Raw genomic sequence first — 22522 nt, 5'->3', positions numbered from 1 at the left:
AGGAACACATCAGTGCCTTCAGGTGAAAGAAAGCAGGATGTTCAGCTAGGAAAACGATGCTAAAAATACACTTTCTGAAGGCAGGTGAGGAAGAAATGGAGAGAAGTGGACAAAAGGGAAATAACAGGTCACTAAGCATTCATATCAAAAATACCACAGGCTACAGGCCTTCAATCCTCCTCGTCAAGGCACCAAAAGGGTGAAGAAGGAAGTGTTGGCCTTCAGCATTTTAGCTGGCATGTGATTTACCCTACAGGAAAATCCTTTGAAGATATCCAGGAGGCTTTTTTTTTTTTTTACTGACATTAGTGCCAGTGGCAGCACGGCCCTCTTGGGGCCATGCAAGTCAAATGCATCCTAGAATGACATTAATTTGAATTAACTATCAGTTTCTATACAGCTGTTAAACTCTGCACATGAGCCCTTCTGTAGATGCAAAGTTCAAGTCAGGGTTAAGGGTGAATTTGAATGTAAAATGTGACTATACTGATAATGACTTTTTAGCACAGAGCTATAAATTTGAAAACAAACCCCTGAGTGATAATGGCAAAGGAAGGGGCAATATTGAGTATTTGAACCAGATGCCTTGATTCCAATGGCAGAGAAAGATTCAGTTCACAGGGACGTGAGAACAAAAGCCATAAACATGAGAGACAATAACTGAGAGGTGGCTTTCACAAAAAGATGTTCTTGTTGATGAACAAAGGGGTCCTTTAACTACACACCATTATTTCTCCTGTATTTCTGTGGAAAAATCATCTTGACTTCTTTACTGAACTATTTCTCACCAAAATCCTCATTAAAAGGAGAGTTCCAGAGATTTCATGTTACTCTAGCTAACAATACCACACTTAGCTCCAGTGGAGACTCTGGGATTGAATTACCCTTCACCATTCAGCCTCTTAATTGAAATTTGTCATTCTAACAACCCCAGAGCACATCCAGCAGTTTCACTATCATCTACTATAATTCTGAGGTTGACATAGGAAACATGGCATAGAAACACAAGGGCTCAATTTTAAATTGGCTAAAATAAAGTTTATTTTACTGTTACAATATATAATCTTTTATTAACACAACTCACAAGGTGTTTACAAAATAATCTCATTTTCTGCTGCATTTTAAACACTACTTTTATATAAACTTTAAAGGTAAAATAGGAGTTTGTAGCTAAAAAGGCTTTTTGTTACATATTTAGAAGCATCATGAGAGTTACTTCAAACAAAACTCTTTTTTTTCTTATGGTGCCACCTTCACAGACAAAACAATGTTTACTGTAAAGACCTGAGGGAGGATTCATGAAAGCTTTCTTTAGAAAAGGATGCCAATCCTCTTTGGCTGACAGTGAACAAACACATTTGAGCCCTTGCAGCCAGGAGGGCCAATGGAATCTGGGAGTGCTTTGGGAAGAGAGTGGCCCCAGGCCAAGGGAAGTGATCCTACCCCTCTACTCAGCCCTGGCATGGCCACATCTCAAGTGCTGTGCCCAGTTCTGGGATCTTCAGTGCAAGAAGGACAAGGAGCTCCAGGAGAGGGTTCAGCAGAGGCCACAAGGGGTTGCTCTGCTCCTTAGGGACACCTAAATGTCCCTCTCTGCTCCTGGCAATGTGCCCTCCATGCCTGACTGGCTGCCAAGGGCTTCCAGGTCTGGATGGAGCTTGGGGTCACTGCTCAGGTGTCCCCAAGCTCCAGAACCCCTGGACAGCTCAGTCAAACCCTCACCCCTGCACTTAGCTCAGTTGCTGCTGCTGCCTCACCAGCTGACTGAAAGAAAGGGATCTGAAAGAAGAAGGAAATTCTTTACATTGAGGGTGGCAGAGCACTGAACAGGCTGCCCAAGGAGGGTGTGGAGTCTCCCTCTCTGGAGACATTGCAAACCCACCTGGACACATTCCTGTGTCTCCTGCTCTGGGTGACCCTGCCTTGGCAGGGAGGTTGGACTGGATGATCTCCAGAGGCCTGTCCAACCCTAACAGTTCTATGCTGCTGTAACTTAGGTGCTCTGAAATGCCTTACAAAGGAATCTCTTCCCTTTCCCTGCACTGACTGTAGGAGAGGGAAGGAGCCTGGTGCCCAATGGAAGCTTTCATGAATCCCCACACTGATGACCCACTATGCAGCATGAGCATAACACACAGAGCCCTCTGGTCCTTAATGTTGCACAAATGCTTCTTCACACAGAAGAAAATTTGAAGTGTTACAGTTGTCACCAAACCTAATTTTAACATGTTAAAATTAAAGTCACCTAATGTCCACTGTGAATCTGGTAGTAACAGGCAGGTATTACATTACTTAACCCTGATCTCCACTACAATGCACTAAAACACCTTAGAAAGAGTGTAAAAAGTGACCATTTTCACAGCTGCTGAAGAGGTATGTGCTAAAGTGAATGGATTTATGTGTCTGACAGTCAAATCAGTTGACAGATTTTACATGATAGCAGATTGACAGTGATTACTTTATATACAGCAAGCAGGTAGAAAGAGGTGCTACTTTTATTTTTTTTTTCCATGCATAGTTTAACCAGCTTACAGCCAGCTCATCTCCATTCAGACTAGAGATGCATGATCCACCATTTGGTATAAGCCAAACTACCAGCAAATATATTTCCAGTGCAAACAAAATTGTCTTTCTTCAAGAAAAACAACAAATTTAATGCTACTTCTCAAAAAACAATGCTTATGCTGCATTATTTTCTACCTATTTTGGTCTGCATTTCTGAAGTTTCCTTCCTCTCCCCAAATCACATCCAAAGGCAGATGATCACAGTATATTTTTTTTAGGCAAATGACTGTCTCTTCCCCAAAACAAACTATACTGCTCATTGAAGACCATCCCTGAGAGCACTGTTCTAGCTAGACACTTAGACAGCCAGAGAAATCTCAGAGCTTATAAGGAAAAAAAGGCTGTTCACCCTGTGAAATCTTGTGGTTTTAGAAAGTAAAAAAAAAATTAGCTACTTGGAGCATTTAATTTCCCTGAGCTGAGTGAAATTTGAAGACAGTAATCAGTAACATGAAGCATAGCAACATCTACAGCTGTACTTAGAGAAGCTGCAAGTTTTTGCAGTGGTGAAGTCAGAGGTTACACTACAAGCACACAGCAGTGAGTGGTGGTTCCTTTCACTCGCTTCCTGCCACAGGAAACACGACGGCTTCTTTGGTGAGAAACAGCACTGAAGAAGCTCCAGGACTTCAGAATCTTTTGCCTTCTGATATTCCAGACGCCTTTAAGTTAGTGGAGACACCACCAGGCCATAGTGCAGTACAAGTAGACCATCCTAGAGAGAAGAGAAAGAAAAGAAGATGTCTCATAGTAGCACTTTTCCTTCTCCCCGAGGCATTTCTGTCACCAGCTGGTACAGCTGCTGCATGGCAGGACCCCAGGCACAACCTCACCAGTTGATACTGTGTCCCTTCCATATGGAGAATGCAAGCTTTGAAGTATCAAAATACTTCAAATAACTGTACTCTCCTCTCCTCTTTGAGATGGAAAAGTGTGGTAAAAAAAAAAGGTAAAATCTGGTAGTGCTTTTATAATAAAGCTACAATGGCATTATCATCATACAATAGGCTCTTGGTTACAAGTCATGCTGATTTCCATATGGCATTGTGGAGCAGAAAAAAATGTAATCCATTAAGTAGTTCTGGAAAGTGCTGCCAAAAGTTGTAGCACAAGAGTCCAGACTACCACTATATACATTTATTAAGTAATAAATGAATTGGATTAAAAAACCTCCAAATGACAAACTATTAGTTTATTAACTCATGTTTCTCCTCTTCAAAGACTGCTTGACATAATAAAAAATCCCTTCACCTGTGAAACAGGACACTTCTGAGCCATTAGTCTTATGTCACTTAATTCACAGGCAGCTGCTGAAAGGCCTAGCACTTAGTGTGCTTCCACCACAGAGCCACTGGGAATCTGACATTGCATTACACATACTTATATGGACAGACTTTAAAAAAAGTTCTTTTGTGAAGAGAGAACGACATTAATACCAACTGATGTGTTAGAATTTTTACTGTATTTCACTTCAGATGTTTTCACCTGTTAAGACACAGGCTGTAAGATAATGTATAAGTACCAACTCACTAACTTTTCTTCATCTTCCTACCCTGTTAATAACCAGGAACTCATTGCTAACTCCTGAAAGGATACAGGAGCTTTAACTCACTAGGTGATCAGCATAAATTGGGATAGCAGCACTGCAAGGCAGAACAGGTTCTAAGAGGTTACTCAGGAACCTCTTGGAACATGAAAACATTGTTATACCTTCCCAAAGGTACTTATTCCTTGTGCCCATTTGTTCCTTCAAAAGAGCAAATAAGACACATTCAAAACTTTATTTTTGGAGAAAAATTGTGGTCAAAACCAGTTTTTCCTCTATTTTCCAGTTTCTTAAAGGAAATAGATATTTATACAAGAAGAAAATGCTACAATGTATTCTTTGATGAATAATTTTGAAGTGGTACGTTTGACAGTAGGACATTTAAAGGAAATAGCCCTGTTAAACCTAAGGCCAAAACCACTGCAATTCCTTCTCTACAAAGAGAAGTTGAGAGTTACCCCAGTACTGGCACTTCTTACTCTGTAATTATTCACTTGTAAAGGATTACACATTTCTATCTATGCTCAGCTGCTTTCTCTAGATACTGTTATTAAAAGGAAGCCCAAACAGAGAATGAGCTCTCACTGCCCATTACAAATCTCAAGGCTAACTCAAGCACAAAAGAAAAGCAAAACTCTCCAGTGTCCTTTGACACACATTTGTGACCCTGGCCTACAAAAAATGCAAAGGATCCCACCTGTTACACCCAGCTATAAATTTCAGAGTGGAACTGACAGCCCAAAACATCAGAGCACACACCCCTTTTGATGTTCTAAGAGCAGCAGCAACAAAAAGTGCCCCACTTTCCAAATTCAATAACCCCATAGCAAAGAGTAAAACACTTCCATAGGAAATGTGTGCTAGAAGGTCACAGTAATTAAATTAGAGCACAGCTCTTCCTGCCTAGCTCAGGAGACCAAAAAACCAGCACAACAGCATTGGGTTACAAAAAGGTGAGAGCTACAAAGAGACCATTATAATCTGCCAAACCTCTGTGCCAAGGGCCAAGGACATCAAGGAAGCTACTCCTTTTAGCTTCTCCCATGTGTGAGCTCTTTATATCCATCAGTGATGCAGAACTCTGAGAGGGCCCAGTTTTAGACACGTGAAAACAACCAGCAGCTTGGATCAGGTTGCATTTGTGCAGCAGAGGGGAGGAAGGTACTACTGGGAAGAAGCTGTATTCCCTTTTAGTTAATAACAAGCTTCCTTTCTCAGCTACTTGATCAAACTCATAATTACAGGCAGATCTCAATGCCTGGTAACAAAATTGAGCCTTTAGAAGTCTCTGTGTCTTTGATCACTCCTTGCAGTAAAGTCCACCAGTTTTACACTGTTTAAAAAATTAAAAGAGCAAAGTTGTTTCTTATTATATAAATTCTGTCAGTGAGTTTTTTATGTTTTTGCCCTAAACAGAGCTAGAAATCCTACTTTCAGCTAATTAGGAAGATTTAACCAACCACCCAACTTCAGAAATGTCAAAATATCTTGACATCTACAAGATTAAACAAGATTTATTCCTGATTCTTTTTTAGCCTTCTATCAACTATCGGAAATGAACATGTTATTTGCTTACATTCAACTACTAAAATTAGTTGCCTATTTACCCAATTAAAACAACCCAAATAGGTTACTAGGGGACCAGTGTCAGGAATATTTATTTTATGATCAGATCACATTTGGTCTTCCCACACTTGTTGGAAAGGCAGAAATATATCCAGAAGAGCTAAAATCCAGCTTGCACTTCCAGGAGACTTTCATTTACTCAGGCTCTAAGGCATCATTACACACTGCTAGTCAGTAGGAAAAAAAAGAAAAATAAATACAACACCCAAAATCTTCACAAACAAATCTTAAGAACCATTCAATGTAAGTAAAAGCCACTAAGAGCACCACAGCGATTATGGTTCAGAATAATAAATCACACAACATATGTGATGCTGCAAATGCTACCAAAGAATGCACGTTATAATTAATATATTTGCCAAAGAGAAACTTATCTGCATTTTTATAATCACTTTTCCCAGCAAAAAGAATAACTGCTGACATGAATGAACTTGCAAGTGAAAAATGTGACTCAGAATAGCAGCTGTTTTTCTCCTGTAACAGTGGTTGTACTCATCTAAATACAAGAGCCCAATGTTTATTCCTTCAAATGACTTTTTGTTACAGAAGTAGTTACTGAAGCTTTTTTCTCTGCATGAAGCATCTACAATGAACCTCAGAAACCTGTAAATGACAGCAGCAGTATTGAACAGTGTCTCAGCATTCTGGTGAGAGCTGTTAGGGACATTCAAGCTCCAACACTGATTTGGAAAGGCTGGAAAGTTACAAAGGCACAAGATGCCCTTGGAGTTTAATGTAAAATTCATCAAATGCTCCTCTGTACTTGTAGTTTGACTGGCCAGGAGAACTGTGCCCCTTACTGAATTTCAGATCCTGTGAGAAACAAACAACCCTCACCATTTTAGATTTGACCCATTCGTTGGGATTGTTTTCATGCTCAATTATCTAAAAATATTTCCCAAGGTTTTTTTTTGTTGTAGAAATGCACCCTCTTGATTTCTAAAACAAAATATTATGTTAGACTAAAAAACATGAAAATGTAATTTTTTCAATATCAAAAAAGAAGCAACATTGCAACTGTAACTATTTGGAATCCCTTAGAGATCTTCTAACAACATGAAGAGAAAATAAAGATGAACTTGGTCTTTCAAATTTTCTGTTGAAAGTGCCAATGAAAGAACAAGACTTCACAATAAGCCAAGATGTTTCTTTTCTATTTATTTGTCCAATAGAGAAGCCTTGAGAGAATTAACTGCTAGCATACTGATTTGGCAATAAATGAGATTTGAAACATCACTGGAGAATGCATCCCAAGGCAACTGCTCTCTTTGTGGAGCTGCTGACTGGTGCTTTATCACCAAACATCAATCAGGCAGACCCAGTTCTGACAAGAAATGAAACTGCTGCAGTATTCATTGAAGTGCTCCCCCAAGACCATTTCTCATATATGAAAAGCTTTTGTGCTAAGCTCAAGTCTAAAACCATACATGTGACTGTACTCCTGGACTGAGGAATGTATCATCCCCTGCCATTTAGTGAAGCTTTCAGCAGAGAGTACTTCCATCACTTTGTGCTGCTTGCTGAATTTACTTACAATGACTCATAGTGTCAGAAACAAACTGGTTACCAGTACCCACTTCCCCCCAGTTTCTATCCCCTGCTCCCCAAACTGGATTAGGTTACATCTTCATTTCTTCTTCATGCTATTATAAACCAGCGAAGACATCAGGTGTGGAATTTATTCCCTTCAACTGCAGAAACAGCACAAGCCTCACAGATTTTAATGTTTGCCAATATTAACATGAGCCAAACACCTCTGCCCTGACTCCTGGACCCCTCCTAGTGATTCAAATCAGCTACAAGTGACGCAAAGCTCAAGAGATCTCAAATTCAGCTTTTTACTTCCTGCCTCCAACACAGAAGCCTTCCTGTAGCATGAGAGCTCAGTAGGAATTTTAAATGTAAATGTTTGTGCATGTGTGTGCACAAACAAGTGGGGAGAGCTGATCTTGCTACTATTTTAGCCCTTCTGCTATGTGCTAAGATTGCTTTCCAAAAAAAAATACCAACCTAATCCTATTTCTTCCTACTGTATTTAATAATAACTTTTCAGACTTCCTAGTTCAGATTAAGATACAATTTACCATATATCACAATTTTACATCTCTATCCAACGATGCACTTGGCAGAGTACTTCATTGTTTCTGCAGTACTTCTAAAATGGTGTGGTCCTTTAAAGATGCTTTGAAAAGATTCACAAAGAATTTTAAAAAATACTTTCTTATTTGCAAAGCCAGCAACACTACAGACAGCAAGTTTTCAATAAGAAATAGCTGGCCATACACTCCTGCTGTGACCAGAGCCAATACAATATGCATCAAGCACATTTACTGCATTCATTACCCTCTATCTGTGGTTTGTGTTTTTATAAGCAAGTTTATTTTCCTGACCCAGTCAAAAGGATAACCTTATTTGGGATTTGTCCTCTGATTTCCTGCAGAGATGCAATTGCCGGACAGGAAAAACAAGGAATGTTAATTGAAAGAATGGCTGGTACATTTTATCATTGGTAAGGTAGCAACTTGTTTTGCGGGGGGGGGGAAATCCCAAAACAAAACCCAACAAAAACCCCTCATATCCAGAACATCATGAGACCAAGAAGAACATGGTGCACTTTGTCAACTCTACTTACAAGATAAAAATGATTTTGAATAAACTGGAGAGATTTTTCCTAGTGGCTTCTTCAAACAAGCTGGTTCTACCTGAGGGCTTAAGAGAGGTCTTCTGTTTGGAAACAGAAAACCTGGAACAAAGCCCAGCTGCCACATACCTGTACTGCACTCTCTCCTATGACCTGACGGATTTCCCTCAGTGTCTGGTAGTGCTCCAGCAGGTGATCACCACAGATTATATCCACCTGGGAAAAAACACAAGCATGGTTAAGGCCAACTTGCCTTTGGAGTGGCAAAACAGTATCCAAGCCCTTTCAATTTTATTAGCAGAGTTCAATGCTGCCATGTTAGACACTAAAGCCATCTTTGCCTCTGTTGTCCAAATGTATTTACCATTTACAGCATTACCATTTACTGCACTGCCCTAAAGCCTTTCATGGCCCTGACCAGGCTCACTGCTGAACAGAGAGGACAGTTTATTGTTTCTCTCAGTTTGGTGTGTCCACTGAAACAAGCTCTTTAGTAATAGCTGTGATGAATTTAATGGGAATGTAGATAATGTATTAGAACAACCACACAAACATCTGCCATCATTCATCAGTTGCAAAAGAGGGAAACTTGTTGGTGCCACCAAAAAAAAAAAAAAAAGAGCCATTGCCACTCTCCTCCTTATCTCAGGGGAGAAAACACCTGACTATTTCCACTTAATACTTTGGAAGAAGTGCTTTAATAGAAAGGAGCATCTTGGTGCATGCCACTGTCAGCCATTACATGACAGTTCCCTTTCAGCATGCACTCAGTCAGTATTCCTGGGGTGCAGCTGCAGGGCATTCTCAGCAGTTCCATGCACTGTACTCTGCTGCAGCTGAACTCTGTCAGTGGTGCCTGCAATTCCATGGGAGGCACTTGTTTAGTAACTACCCACAAAACCAGTAATTTTGTGGAAAACACAAACATTAATCAGGTATTTTGAATTCCTTGTCTTGATTATTATGAAAAATAGGCTTCTCTATAAAGTTACCTTTATACATAATGTATTTACAGTGTATAATGTAAATCCAGTCTCTAACATTCCAAATTAGAGCAGCTAACACAGCACTGTTTTTCTCTCTCAACTGGAGCTTGCTTACAATTCCCTTATGAGCAATTTCTAGATAAGGAAATGAGAGTGCTCTCATCTATGAATTGACAAGACCTCAAAATTGAAGATAAAGAGCATTGATAATGAGCAGTCCCACAGCTTTATTCAAGGGACTGCCTAAGCCCTGCCCCTGCAGCAGTGGGAACAACTGCAGTATCATGATGTATTGGTTTATACAGCCACCATCCAGCACAGGATGTGCTCTGTGCTGCAGCTGTTCCACTCCCCCAGATTTATCCTCCTCTGCAGCCTGACCCACTACCTCTCTCTTGTTCTTCATGGAAAGATTTAGTAAGATTTGTGCTGGCAGACCACATTGTTCTGAGACTTGGGAATGCAGGAATTCTACTCCTCAGAGGTTCAAAAAGGGCTAATTTATTGCACCACCTATATTGTATGAGAATAATGCAGAATACTCTCTTTGTGTTTGATTCTTAATGTGCAGAAGATGCAACCTGCTTAGCAGCACTTCTGCTTTTTGCTTACAGGAAGTAAAAATTTTGTGGACATAATAGTAAATACTGATTAGCTATTGATCCATATATACTCATATACTTAACATCAACACTTGATGCATTTAACGTAGTACTCAAAAAATGTATTTATTTTCCTTTTGGAAAACTGTCTGCAGTTCTTTCTGCTATCTTCCATGCATTTTTAACCTCTACAGTTATTACTGCAGGAAGACAAACATGACTGCTTTGCTTTCCAGGCACATGAGTTTAATTACTTTTGCTTGTAAGCTTACTTCTACAATTTTTATAGCATAAGGCACTGAAAACTCAATCTTGCTCCCAATGAAACATATCACATAAATGTTTCATATATTCTACAGAAATAGAAAATCTAATCTGTTTGACCAATACAGGATGCAAATAGACAGTCACAGCTGCTGAGAATCTCTCAAAACAGAATTAGAATGCTTGTTTGAAAGTATACTGTTTTACCTGCTGCTCCAGTTTCAAACAGCAGTCATTAAAGAGCCAGTGTCTAATAATAAATTGAGACAAGTTTCACACACATTTAATGTATTAGAGTTCTCTGAATAACAAATGCTTAATCTCCTAATTCCAGCCACAAAGCCTGAAATTCTGCCTGCTAATTGTTATACTAGCACTTCTTCTATAAGGACAAGAGAATAAAACATACAATGAAAAAATAAATCTCAGGTCAGTGCAAAAAGTAAGCTGTGAAATGTGTCTCAGAGGAATCCTTGTATCATACAGGAATTTATATGTTGGATTACAAAAGAGGCACCAGCACCATCACTGCTATGAATTTACTAAAATTTCAAATGACTGGTAAAATTGAAGCCAACTACTACTGATTGCCTGAGACAGCAGTAACTGCAGCTTGACATTTTGTTGAAAGGAAGCATGAATCTGCTGAATACTCAATCATTTCTGTTAAAAAATTCTTATTAAAATAAAGTAGGTTTTGCATTATGCCATTTCTTTTCTTTTGGTGACATGTCTGCTATTAGAGCTACTTCTCTAAAAGCCACCACAACAGACTATTATAAATTCATGTTCACTAAGTAAGACAGATATAAAAATAGAAAAAGTTCATGCAAGGGACACGTCACATCAGACTCATCCTAAGGGAGAATGTGGCCCAGAAAACAGTAGGCTTCAATCAGTTTTTTCTATACCAACTCATACTACCTAGGGAAGGACAAGGAAAACACAAAGTTTTAGAGACTGACACGAGTATTTGAGCTAGTTATTTATAAAGCTGTCAGAATTTCCCATTTCCTCCACCTGCTGTTTACTTTCCAGAGGCCCTGGATGCTTTTATTCCAAGGTCCAAGACTGGCATAAAGAAATTGCATCAACAACTGCACTGTGCATGAGCACAGAGTCCTTTCTCCCAGTGTCCCCCCAGACTGCAGCTCACACACTTTTAGGAATGCACATCTGGTAACAGAACATTTCTGTTCCATCAGCCACATTAATGAATTCCAAGTAGCTGAGCTGCAAGTCTTTCAGCAGCTTCTCTCATCCTTACAGAAGAAATAGCAGGAAGGAATTTTGCAGGAGGAGCTCAAAGGAAATCACACTCTAAAGAAAACTTCTGATGCCACAGACAAGAATCTACTGGATTCCAAACACCACAAGCTGCATTTAGCTCCTATCAGATGTTACCTACTTAGCTATTACTGGCAATTTCAGTTTCTAAAAAAAATTTTCACCCTCTCCCAAATTCCAGCAAGAATATTCAAGAGAGACCCTGTAATTAGAAGTACACAAAAACACATACAGAAAAATTAGTCATTGCCCAAAGCATAGAGTTCAAAACAAAACATCAGAAAGAGGAAACTACAGTCTGCCAGCTCAAGTGGTAGATAAAAATAAATGAAGCCTTAACCTTCAGATAAACTAGGGAATCTAAATCATAATCCATTTGCAAACGCTATTACAGAAGTCTGAAAGCAATTTGAATTCTCAGAATAGGGAAAAAAAAGAACAAAGGCAGTAGCTTCAAAACTGCCTTTTAGACTTCTATATATACTGCCACACACGAGCCAGATGGCTTATTTCACATTTTCATTAACCTAAATCCATTGCAGTTGTGCAGGTCAATGAAGAAGGGCAAGTATTAGCTCAAACTCCATGTGAAAAGATTAAGTCAGAGATGTCCAAGCAGAGCCAGGAGCTCAGGGGGTGAGTAACATACCTTCTATCACTTGGTCACCAAATGAGCTCTAACAGGGAATGACTGAAACATTCTCAAACAGGACCTTTGCAGACTGTCAAACTCAGGTGATATTCAGGAGGAACTGGCTGCACTCACAAAACAACCACACCTAGTGTCCTTACGAGAAGTTTCAGCAACGAAGCCAAAAATGCAATTGATACACTGAGGAGATAAAGGAGGAAACACTCTGTCCCTTAAGTCCCAAGTGAGACACAAGTCAACACTGCTGCAATAAATTTTCTGTAGGTAAAGGTAGTAAAAAGTACAGCAAATGTAGTGCATTTTAGCTCAATGTATCTGAAACTTAAGTTCCTGAAAGAAACTTCCAAGCTTTCCAAGGAAACCAAATTCTTGGACTCCTGTTCCAAGCTAAACACACCAAACTCAAGACAGTTTATATAAAAATCTATTATTTTAGGTAATGAAGAGAGTTGGAAAATAATAATAAAGAAGTAATATTAAAAGGAAGAGCTTGTTGTCCAAAGTTAGTGTCTATTTCTTTTTTAACATACTTTGGGGAAGCTGACAGGAAATGCACCACTGCAGTCCTCAACACTTCCAAATTTCTAGAACAAACTAAAAAAAGCAGCAAAGAATCTTCTACATTTAAATTCCTTGCACATATGGCTTGTAACCTAGTTCTCTAAATTTTTCTGCTTGTGCTAATTCAGAATCAGGTTCTCCCTAATTTTGTTTTAGTTTATTAGTCATCCTGGGAAGCTGGAGTAAGACATGATTCATTAGTCTTATTAATTAGGATTAATTAATCCTCAATGACATGTCTGACATCTCTTTCACTTTCTGCATGTTTACTAACAAACCATCAGCTTCAGCTCTGTGTACTATCATGAGAAGGTAACAGCTCAGTACATACAGTCCTTTAATCTTAGTCTCCATATGACAAAGAAATGATCACAGGCTAGAAAGAAACTTCCAGCTTTATTTCCTGAATTTCCAATTTTTTTAAAGATGAGCCTAGATATCAAGACAACAATCATGACTTGGGGCATAAAAATCAACTGCAGGTTTCCAATGACCAAAAAATACTTGCTAAAAAAAAAAAATGGGAGCACATCATTTAAGATGAGGAAAAAAAGGCAGCCAAGGCATCTGTTTGAAGAAGAAAGAAGATTTATCATTTCCTCCAAACAGGCAGGGCTTGCACAGAAGAGACCAAGGATTAGAACCAGCCAATAATTGTGCTTTACACCTTACACAATGGCAAAGTAGATACTAGCAGAGATAGAAGTGACTGGCTCAGCATCAAGAATGTCTTGAGAAAGGATACCTATGAACTCATCAGCTTTTGAGATTTAGTAACATTTAACCATTTAACCAAAGGGGATTGTACCTGTCTGGCAAAGTCCAAATAGAAAGTAACTAATGAGTGAAAAAATCCCAAATTCTCTAGCAGATGATCTTAGGACTTTACAATCTGGAAGACACCCAGCACAGAGGCCTGGGGTGATTTTGAAAGATGGACACCTGCAGTTTACAAGACAGATGCTCAGTGTTCCTGAAAATTGAGATTCTGATGTACTATTTAAAAAAATCCAAACAAACAAAACAATTCCTTCCCCTCAAATAAACAACAACTAAATAATGCAAGAAGTTTCTCCAGCCTCATTTTGAGGATACTTGTATTTGTTTAGAATATCAAGTCACCACCATGTAAAAGCCACAGACTCTCACTGAGAGGAAACCAGCAAATAAAAATACATTAATTCCTCTGCAGAATGAATAATTTATATTTGATTTGCTTTGTCACCACTGAAAAGGTAAGCAGCATGAATACTCATTACTGAGGCACAGCAGTCATGCTGAATTGTCCCACAGTTACTGCTGTATAAAAACAGCCCTAACTCCAAACCCAGCACTAAACTTCTGCCATTTGCCTATTCACAACAGCATCAGCTTGATCTTCCAGGAACTGACAGCTTTAAGAATTATTTACACACTACAGAACTCTTGCACTTTCCCAACTGAATGGCTGCTGAAATACACTGAAGAATTGGAAACTGGTTTTGACAAACAGTTCCACTCAAAATGGTTGAGAAATATGAAGCTAAATTCTTTTGTACCATATTCTGTTCCTTTGAATTCTTATTTGGAGAAAAGTGTCTGTAGTTGCATTCATACACATTTCAACACATCCATCCATAGTATAATTCTTTCTTAGCCCTTGTTTGCCTTCAGTTAAATTTTACTATTATTCACCTTGCAGCAGTTGCATCATGCCTTTGCATGCTCCCACATTCCCACTTTCCTGTCTAGTTTTACATTTGAAACAGCAGAATCTCCTGGCTTTGAATTTCTTTGGCTGAAATTTTACAAGGCACTTTAGAAATTCTGTCCAGTTAGTAGAGTACTATGAAAATCTGAATAGGTTGCAAATGAGTTAGAAGAGTTGCTCCTTGCAGATCACAAAATTGCAAACAATTAATTTTTTAATCCTTACTGTATAAGAAACTCTAGCATTACTCCTAGAATCTAATGAACAATGGAAATGTCTGTCCAAAGCACAGACAACTTTTGACTGCTACAACAAGGATGTACCTGACAAGCAGGGTCTAGATCCATTTTTCTTCTGAGGAATTTCTCCACATGTCCAATTGTTGCCTCCCCAGAAACACGCACAAACTTCTTTTCCAAAGGCTGCACAGAATAAATAAAGATTTTAAGTTAAAGATTTTGCCATTAATCCCTCAGAAACTCCAAAGTCAAGCAACAGCCCAATAACAGGGAAACAGCTTACACTTTTGAACCCTTCTCTGATCTACCTGCACATTACCTCACAGGAAATATGTATTAAGACTCCAGGTGCTGTTAAAACATTTAAAAATTAATAAGCAATTGATTATTTTAAAATGTTTTAAACAGTCCCATGTTCTGTGTGGCCCAAAAACCCCAGGGTAAACAAGGCAGAAAGAAGGGTAAATATGAGACAGAAAGGGTAGGAGGGGATACTGAAGATGAAAAAAAAAATACTGTGAAATATGAGGATAAAAAGAAGAAAAAAAATGCTGGGTAGGTGTGATGTTATAAAACAATAGGTTTGAAATGTACTGTAATACAAGATTGGTTATTATTATTCTGATAAAAGCTCCAGCTGCACTCAGTATAAGAAAACCAAACTAAATATATTCAGGTTATAATTATTCCTGAAGTAAACTGTAACATAAAAATTTAATAATATTTGTACCTTAAAATTCCCTGTGCCTTCATTTGCTCTGAAAAAACAGAAGAGTAAATAGTCAACATCGCTAAGATTGTAAGTTATTAATATCCTCAAACTCTTTATGATAACAGTGACTTAGTGATTTATGAGTCTTGCATATCCAACTTATTTTCCAAACTGAGGCTCTTCCTTTCATTAAATTGCTATACATAAAATAATATTGGACTGAATTGATGTATCATTTTCTCCTACCCTTTGTATTTCTGCTCAATTTTTCTTGTAAATTCAGCTATTTAGGATGTCAAGATTTCTCTACATAAAATGTGAATAAAACCCAGTGTAGGCTAAAATAATTTTTAAACACAACATAACTTTAATTTTCATAGGCCTAGGTTGCAATATTGATGCTGTTTAAACCTCCCTGCTTCATGATCCTTGATATTTGGAACCTTAACAGACAGTACCTAAGAAGTTACTGACAGAACACACCCAACCACCTCAGGGGTCCCTGGGCAGGATGCTGGCCTTCCAGACTGTCCATATGACAATATTAATGCTAATGCTATCTAGGAACTCAGGAAAGCAGCATGTGTTTCTCTGGAATGTGAAATACATACAAAGGTGGCAAATAACCAAATTTCCAGCTGGCTTCAGCCAAGGTTCACTGATTTGCACAGCCTGAGCATGTGCTCCATCACTGATCACCTATCTCCTTCTTGTAGTGCAATGTGAAAATTTCTCAATTAATTAAGGCCAATACATGACATTTCATCATTCTTGCATTGCATTAGCAAGTATGTACATATGAGAGAGGAAGCGCTTCAGTATTTTCATTGCACTGGAGAGGACAAAACAATAAAACATTCCTAAAATCAGCTGACCACTTGCTACAGCAAGCAAATAAAACACTTGTGCAGACCCCACATTAATGTGGCACTTCAAGTTACAATGATGGAGTACCTCCACCTCTAAATATGTACCAGGTATCAGACACAGCTAAGTAAATGTGTCATGAACTAAGAAACAAACATAACAAAGCTTTTTCACTATAGCTGTCATTTTCTTTGATACAGTTCCACCGCCACCGGTGACCACATTATAAACTGTAGAGACACAATGTAGACAGTCAGACTTTCAAGGTAACAATTTCTTCTAGCTGGTCCAATCCAGTCCAAGTTTTCTTTCTTCAAAATGCTTTATTAATTTCTCATTGCCAAGACAATCTCTTTGATTTTGCCAATATAAATTATCAAAGGCTAAAAAAGTCACTAAAATAAAATACAAAGTAGATGGTGTTAAGCCATCTTTTTTTTTTTTTTTGTTAGAAACATTCTGTGCTTCCCTCCATACTAAAAAAAAACCACAAAAACCCACAGTGGACAGTTCCATATGGTATAGATGATATTTACACAGTATTACCTGCTTTGCTGCCAATGCTGGACATATAAAATAAAACTACCAAAAAACCAAATATAACAGATTCGAAAGTCATCTTGTTTATCAGGCAGACACAAGTTTACTAGGTTTGACGTCTAAATTGACTTCTGCAAGTCAGGCATGAAGAAAATGAAAACTGAAATTAAGGCAAGTACGTGTATTCACAATGTTAAAAAGTTTCTATTATTTGAAAGCCACTGAGTGTTTCCTGTGAGCACATCCAGCATTAACAGTGCTGCCACCCACAGGGATCAGGGATCAGGGACTGGAACAGACAGGGGTTTATCTGCTCAGTTTACTGAGACTGCGCGACTTTGCTGAAAATAAAACACATCTACATTTTAAAACTATACTTCCTAGGAAGCATACATCTTAAACATTTAATTATCTGCATCCTCTACCTGCGCATAGCTGGCTGTCACTATCACACTGTAAGTTAAAACTGGCTTCCTACTACTATTTGAGATGGAAGAAATGCACATTTAATGAAAACCAAGAGCCAGTTAATGGTTCCTCACATGCTAGCAGCACCCTCATGTCAGTCAGTTGCTCTTACATTTGCCCACAACTCACCCAATAAATTCCAGAAGTATGGAAATGTCAAGTTCTGGTGGGATCTGGAACACTGAGCCCAGAACTTTTCGGGGTCTTCCTCTGCTCGGTGGAACTGGCTGTGGGACAGCTAAAATATTCAAGCAGCCAAAATGCAAAGATAACTTGAAATAAAAGCAGCATAACATACTAACATGCACTGAGCAAAACAGAATAGCTCACCAGGGAAAAAAGCCTATGCAATTCATCCTCTTTTTTTATTACTAATCAGCTGTTCCTACATTCTGTGCTGTGTATCTGAATCAGAATTTTAATAGCTTTCAGCACAGCACTCTCCAAAGAGCTTTGTTTGATAGGAAGACACAAAATACTTAGAACAGTCCCCCACTGTTCAGCAGACTTTGAAGCTCTCCCTTTTATTCCTTTGTAATGTCTATTACTTATTAACAGCCAGAAAATAACATTAAGGCACATTTTATATATATTTCCTGGTTGTAAGCAAAATTTGTAGTTTAAAATAATTCAACCGTGATCAGGGTTTAAGTGCTGCCAATTCATCTATTTTTGTAATCTGAGATCTGTGGCAAGTTATAAATTCCAAATAACTAAGAATCCCATATTTCCAGCAGTACTTCCACTTTCAGTTGTGAACTAATACTTCAAAGAAAGCCCTTAAGAATAAATGATATGGTAAGTATTTTCTTTACAGTGTTTCTTAAAGTGATTACAGCTTACCTGGTTTGGGTACTTCTAATCCTCTTTCTTTGTAGAAGTCATGCATTTGTTTTTTCTCTCCTGAAAAAAATGCACAATACTGAAACGTTTCAGATGCTGAGAATATCCATTCTCATTGACCAATTTTCAATGGTTAGAGCAGCAAAAACTTTTCACAGACCTTCACTATCACTAGTATTTCATGAGGCTGACATACTTAAGAAACCCTGACTAAAATTTTGTTAGTAGAAACTGGGAGAAAATCAGAGAAACTGGCCATAAATAATACTGAAATAGTGGCAAGAACTAATATCCTTCTGGCTGTCATGCCTTGTGACACGACACAGTACTTTATAACCTGTTCACACAGAGCACAGTACTTTTTATACTACATTTGTATATACACATATATTTTTATATATACATATATTTTTTACATATGTGCTCGTGGTATACAAAGCAATACCATCAATAGTACATACATATCCACTGGATTGTTATTTCACTCAGCCCATCCAGGGGGACTGTGAAGGATCATTGGCTCCCAAAGTTGAAAATAAATGAGACAGAAAACACATCTAAAATCAGGCAAGTAACATGGCAATGAGGAAAAGATAAAAGCATTTGAGAGAATTGGTCTTGGCATTTTTTTCTCCTGAGCCAAGTGAACTTTTTACACAGAATGATATTTTATAGTTCTACTAAAGTACGAGGAATAAATTGTGAAATATTATCTGCATGTTTATCTGGAAACAGTGACAGCTGTGTTTCATGAGAAAAGGTACACACCACTACCACAATAGCATTTAGCAGCCAGAAAGATGCCAGCTGTCACAGTTAATTAATTACAACTTATAACCAAACATCACAAAACTATTTTGAAGAGTCCAGAGAAGTAACAAGGCTTTGAATTACTCTTTTTTCTATTCTTTTCAATCTCTAGATAGTAATGTAAAAGAGAAAGGGACTTACTTTCCTCCAGATTGACAACTAATTTGTAGACTATATCTTGCAGTTGTCGGTCCAGTCTATGAAATAGGAAACAAAAAAAAAAAAGAGTCTTTGGTGCACGGCAAAATTGTTTCAGTAAACTGTAACAAAGATGCCAAATACAACATTGAAATGGGATGTGCATGGAGTGACAGCACCACCCTTCATAATCAGCTCAAAAAACCAAAACTCAGTTTTTTGAGTTAATAAATACACCATACCAAAAAGTCTTAATTGTAAAAGGAAATCAAAGCAAATAGTTAAGTGTTTGTATTGCCTGTAACACTGAGCAAATGCAAAAAAATACCCAGGGCAGGGGTAACAAACCCTAGAAATGGATACAAACTAGATAAAACAATAGAGACTTTTTATCTTAATTACTGTGGTGAAACTCATACTAGTAAAGAACACAATTGTTTCTTGTAACCATTCCTTTGTTTAAAATAGGAGAGCACTGCATGTCTGTAGAACAAAACATTTAAAAGCAAGTAGCAAATCTATAAAAATGGGACAAATTTATTACCTGATATTATAGAGGGGCTGTGTCTGATGCACAACAATATTGCACTTTGGGCATCTGTTGCTATAGTAGAAGTGTCTCACGATGCAGCTTTTACAAACTGTAAAGAAAAGAAACCCCACAGGAGTCACATGTCCATTACACAGTGCCATCTGTTCAGGCAGAAGGGGTAAATACACCCAGACTTGCCATACACCATTTGTCAGAGACAAAAATGAAGTCACTGAACACTCCTAATCCAATGGATGCAGAGTGAGAGTTCAATGTGCATGTAGAACACAAGCAGGGCTAAGGCAGAATATTGACTGCTGAAAAGCACCCTACAAACACTTTCAGTAAAAACAAGGCAAGAAATCATAACTCTGCCGCTTTCATTGTGTTTTACAAGTCCTTTAAAAACTTGGAAAAATGCCATTAAGTGGAAATACCTAGAATAAATAACCTATTATCAAGTCAGCTCCCCATCTGCCTGAACAGAGGAAACTTTTCTGTAACACTTACCAGGAGAGTTCTAAGACACCACCACAGCTGCATTTGCAACTTTATGCTGTCCTTAGTAACAGTTGTGCCTCTTTGTAAATTGCAAAGTGTGCTGAATACTTCGTGCTATAGAACAAACTAGAGAGCAGTGCTCCAAAAAAGGGAAAAAGAAAAAGAAAGTTTTCCCTCTATGCAGTGTGAATGTTTGGGAGATCTAGTAAACCAGGATTCTCGGATTCAGGTATGAACATGGCTGTGGCTGAAAGAGTCAGCTTCACAAAAGCTGTTTTATTAGTTTGGAGAGAAAACAGTTCTTTAGCACTGGGAAAATTGTTGGCTCTAGGATCCAGGGGGAAAAATAACAAGACAACCACATTGAAATCAGTTATTCATTTCCTTCCTGCTTCCATTCATCAGATTATGGACAAACTGTGCCACGGGTGCAGACCACTGTTTCTGTATCTGAACTGGTACTGGTACTTCCACAGGAGCTTATGGGGTTTTGTGAATTTAAATAACAGCTTAGGAAACTTTCCAGTCCATTAAAAGCAAAGCCACTCAACTTCCTTTGCTCAGTTATACACTCAAATTCCCAGAGCCTATTAAAAAAAATAATTAAGAAAATGTATGTAGTAGCTCTGCTTTTGTCTTACTTGGGCTTTATCTTCTCCTATATCATCTTCCTTCTTAATATGGAAAGCTGACTTCATGATTGATTGATTGAATATATCTTGCTTAAGGAACAGAATAAACACAACACACATTCACTTCGAACAGAGAATTATTTTTCTGAACTCAGAACATTTCAACAGCTGAACTGGTTTGAATTTGCAGCTAAACCCTTAGGCAGACAATACTGACTGATACTTACAGGTGTGCAGACATTCTGTAATAGTTGTAGCATCGATGAAGTAACCTTTGCAGATGGAACACAGGATGTAGGGGGTCAGCTCTGCGAGGTTTATCATACGCTGCAAACAAAAATTGGTGAGAGCTTGAATACACAGGCTAAGCCATGAAATTCCTTGATTGCAGCTTCCAAAATACACAGCCTTACAACCATGGGAAAAAATGGGATCGGTATGTTACAGGAATGGGTTTTCCTAACAGATCAGTTGCTTCTCATGTAGAGCTCATTTTTTAAAGACTTTTACCTAGTCTTCTAAATTGAGCTTTTTGACAACAGTAATGCAATTTGTTTCATGAATCTTACCTAAAAAGAAAACTTTAAACAATTAATCATTCTGGAAAAAGTTCTTTTGGATAAACTCAGCAAGCTTGAAGTGGATACAGGTGGTAAACAACATCATCATTTAAAAATGCTCAGCAATGCTCAGTTGGAGTCCCAAATCAAGATATAGAGAGAGTTTGTATGACAAGAGGCAGTCATCTCTTGTTTGTACACACAGTTATGAAATATACAATACACATAGAATCAAAGGCTGAAATCTCATTGCTTTGAATCCTGGTCATGAAGAACAGTTACCGGGAATGCACACAAGTAGTTCCACAACAGCTTTCCTGGCTGAATAACACTATTTCAAAAAAGAACAAATTTCCTCAATAGCGTCGGTCGGAGATGTGTCTGAAAGAGGTGACACATTAGATTCTTACGTTTCCCCTCGTCTCAAAGGCCGACTAAAGGGCTTTCTTTCCCTCAATAGCAGCATTCATTTCGCCCACGTGCCACCGTCTACCACCCTCAGCCACGCGGAGAGTTTGTAAGGGCTTCACTTAAACGAGACAGATGAAGCGAACTCAGGTAATAATAAAATAAATATTACAATAATAATAATAATATTTTTTAAGAAGTAAAAATAATAAAAAGTCCATTATGACACGCGGGGCACGCCGGGAGAGGGGCCTGGCGTGCCCAGGGCACCCTCCCGCCCCCTTTACCTCCCGGTCGTCGTCCGAGTCGAGCTCCCCATCATCCGTTCCGAACCGAGCCCTGGTGCCGCTCTCCATCTCCTCCTCCTCCTCTTCCACCTCCTCTTCCTCGTCGTCTTCGTCGTCGTCGTCCTCATCGCCGCTGGACTCCGAGCGACCCCGCTCGAACTCGAAGGGGTGGGAGCGCGACCCCGAGCAGCTGGGGGCCCCCTCCATGTCCCGGTCCTCATCGGCCGGGCCCAGGCCCTGGCCCGCGCCCGCTGCATCCCCGCCAGACAGCGCCGGGACCCCGGATCCGGTGTCTCCCTCCATGTCCACGGACCGGGGCTGGCACGGGTCGGTCCGCGGCCCGGGGCGCCTGCGTAGGAACGCCGCGGGGCACGCTGGGAAATGTAGTTCTACAGAACGCAAGGCCGCGCTCCCGCACGTGCGCGGAGCCACAACCGGTGTGCGTTTATAGCCCCACGGTTTGGGAATTTTTTTTCCTTAATTTTTTTCCCCAAGCGACTCGCCAATGAACGCTTAGTTTTTCCCGAAAGACTGTCAATCACACAATACCAGTTTCATTCAAAAT

The 22522-nt window shown here is 39.0% G+C and overlaps 1 protein-coding gene across 1 annotated transcript; it reads right to left on the bottom strand.

Annotated features, from left to right (window-relative positions):
- Positions 1-1023: 1023 nt before the first annotated feature.
- PCGF6 (polycomb group ring finger 6) lies at positions 1024-22360 on the bottom strand. The gene is made up of 10 exons (XM_064717106.1): positions 21958-22360; positions 20930-21029; positions 19582-19678; positions 19041-19096; positions 18090-18149; positions 17376-17484; positions 15390-15417; positions 14744-14842; positions 8508-8594; positions 1024-3280 (listed from the first exon to the last, which is right to left on the bottom strand). The coding sequence occupies exons 1-10, from the start codon at positions 22258-22260 to the stop codon at positions 3230-3232; spliced, it is 990 nt and encodes a 329-aa protein (XP_064573176.1). The 5' UTR covers positions 22261-22360; the 3' UTR covers positions 1024-3229.
- Positions 22361-22522: the final 162 nt, after the last annotated feature.

This window comes from Zonotrichia leucophrys, chromosome 6, assembly GCF_028769735.1.
Source record: "Zonotrichia leucophrys gambelii isolate GWCS_2022_RI chromosome 6, RI_Zleu_2.0, whole genome shotgun sequence".
Taxonomy (NCBI): Eukaryota; Metazoa; Chordata; class Aves; order Passeriformes; family Passerellidae; genus Zonotrichia; species Zonotrichia leucophrys.
The sequence above is the reverse complement of the archived record's forward strand: the minus strand, read 5'-3'. Positions and strand labels throughout refer to the sequence as shown.

Coding starts and splice junctions, on each gene's coding strand:
- PCGF6 (XM_064717106.1), bottom strand. CDS start 22,260: ATGGAGGGAGACACCGGATCCGGGGTCCCGGCGCTGTCTGGCGGGGAT. Junction 14,843..15,389: donor AAGGCACAGGGAATTTTAAG/GTACAAATATTA, acceptor TATTCTGTGCAG/CCTTTGGAAAAGAAGTTTGT. Junction 8,595..14,743: donor ATCTAGACCCTGCTTGTCAG/GTACATCCTTGT, acceptor GTTTTTTCCCAG/GTGGATATAATCTGTGGTGA.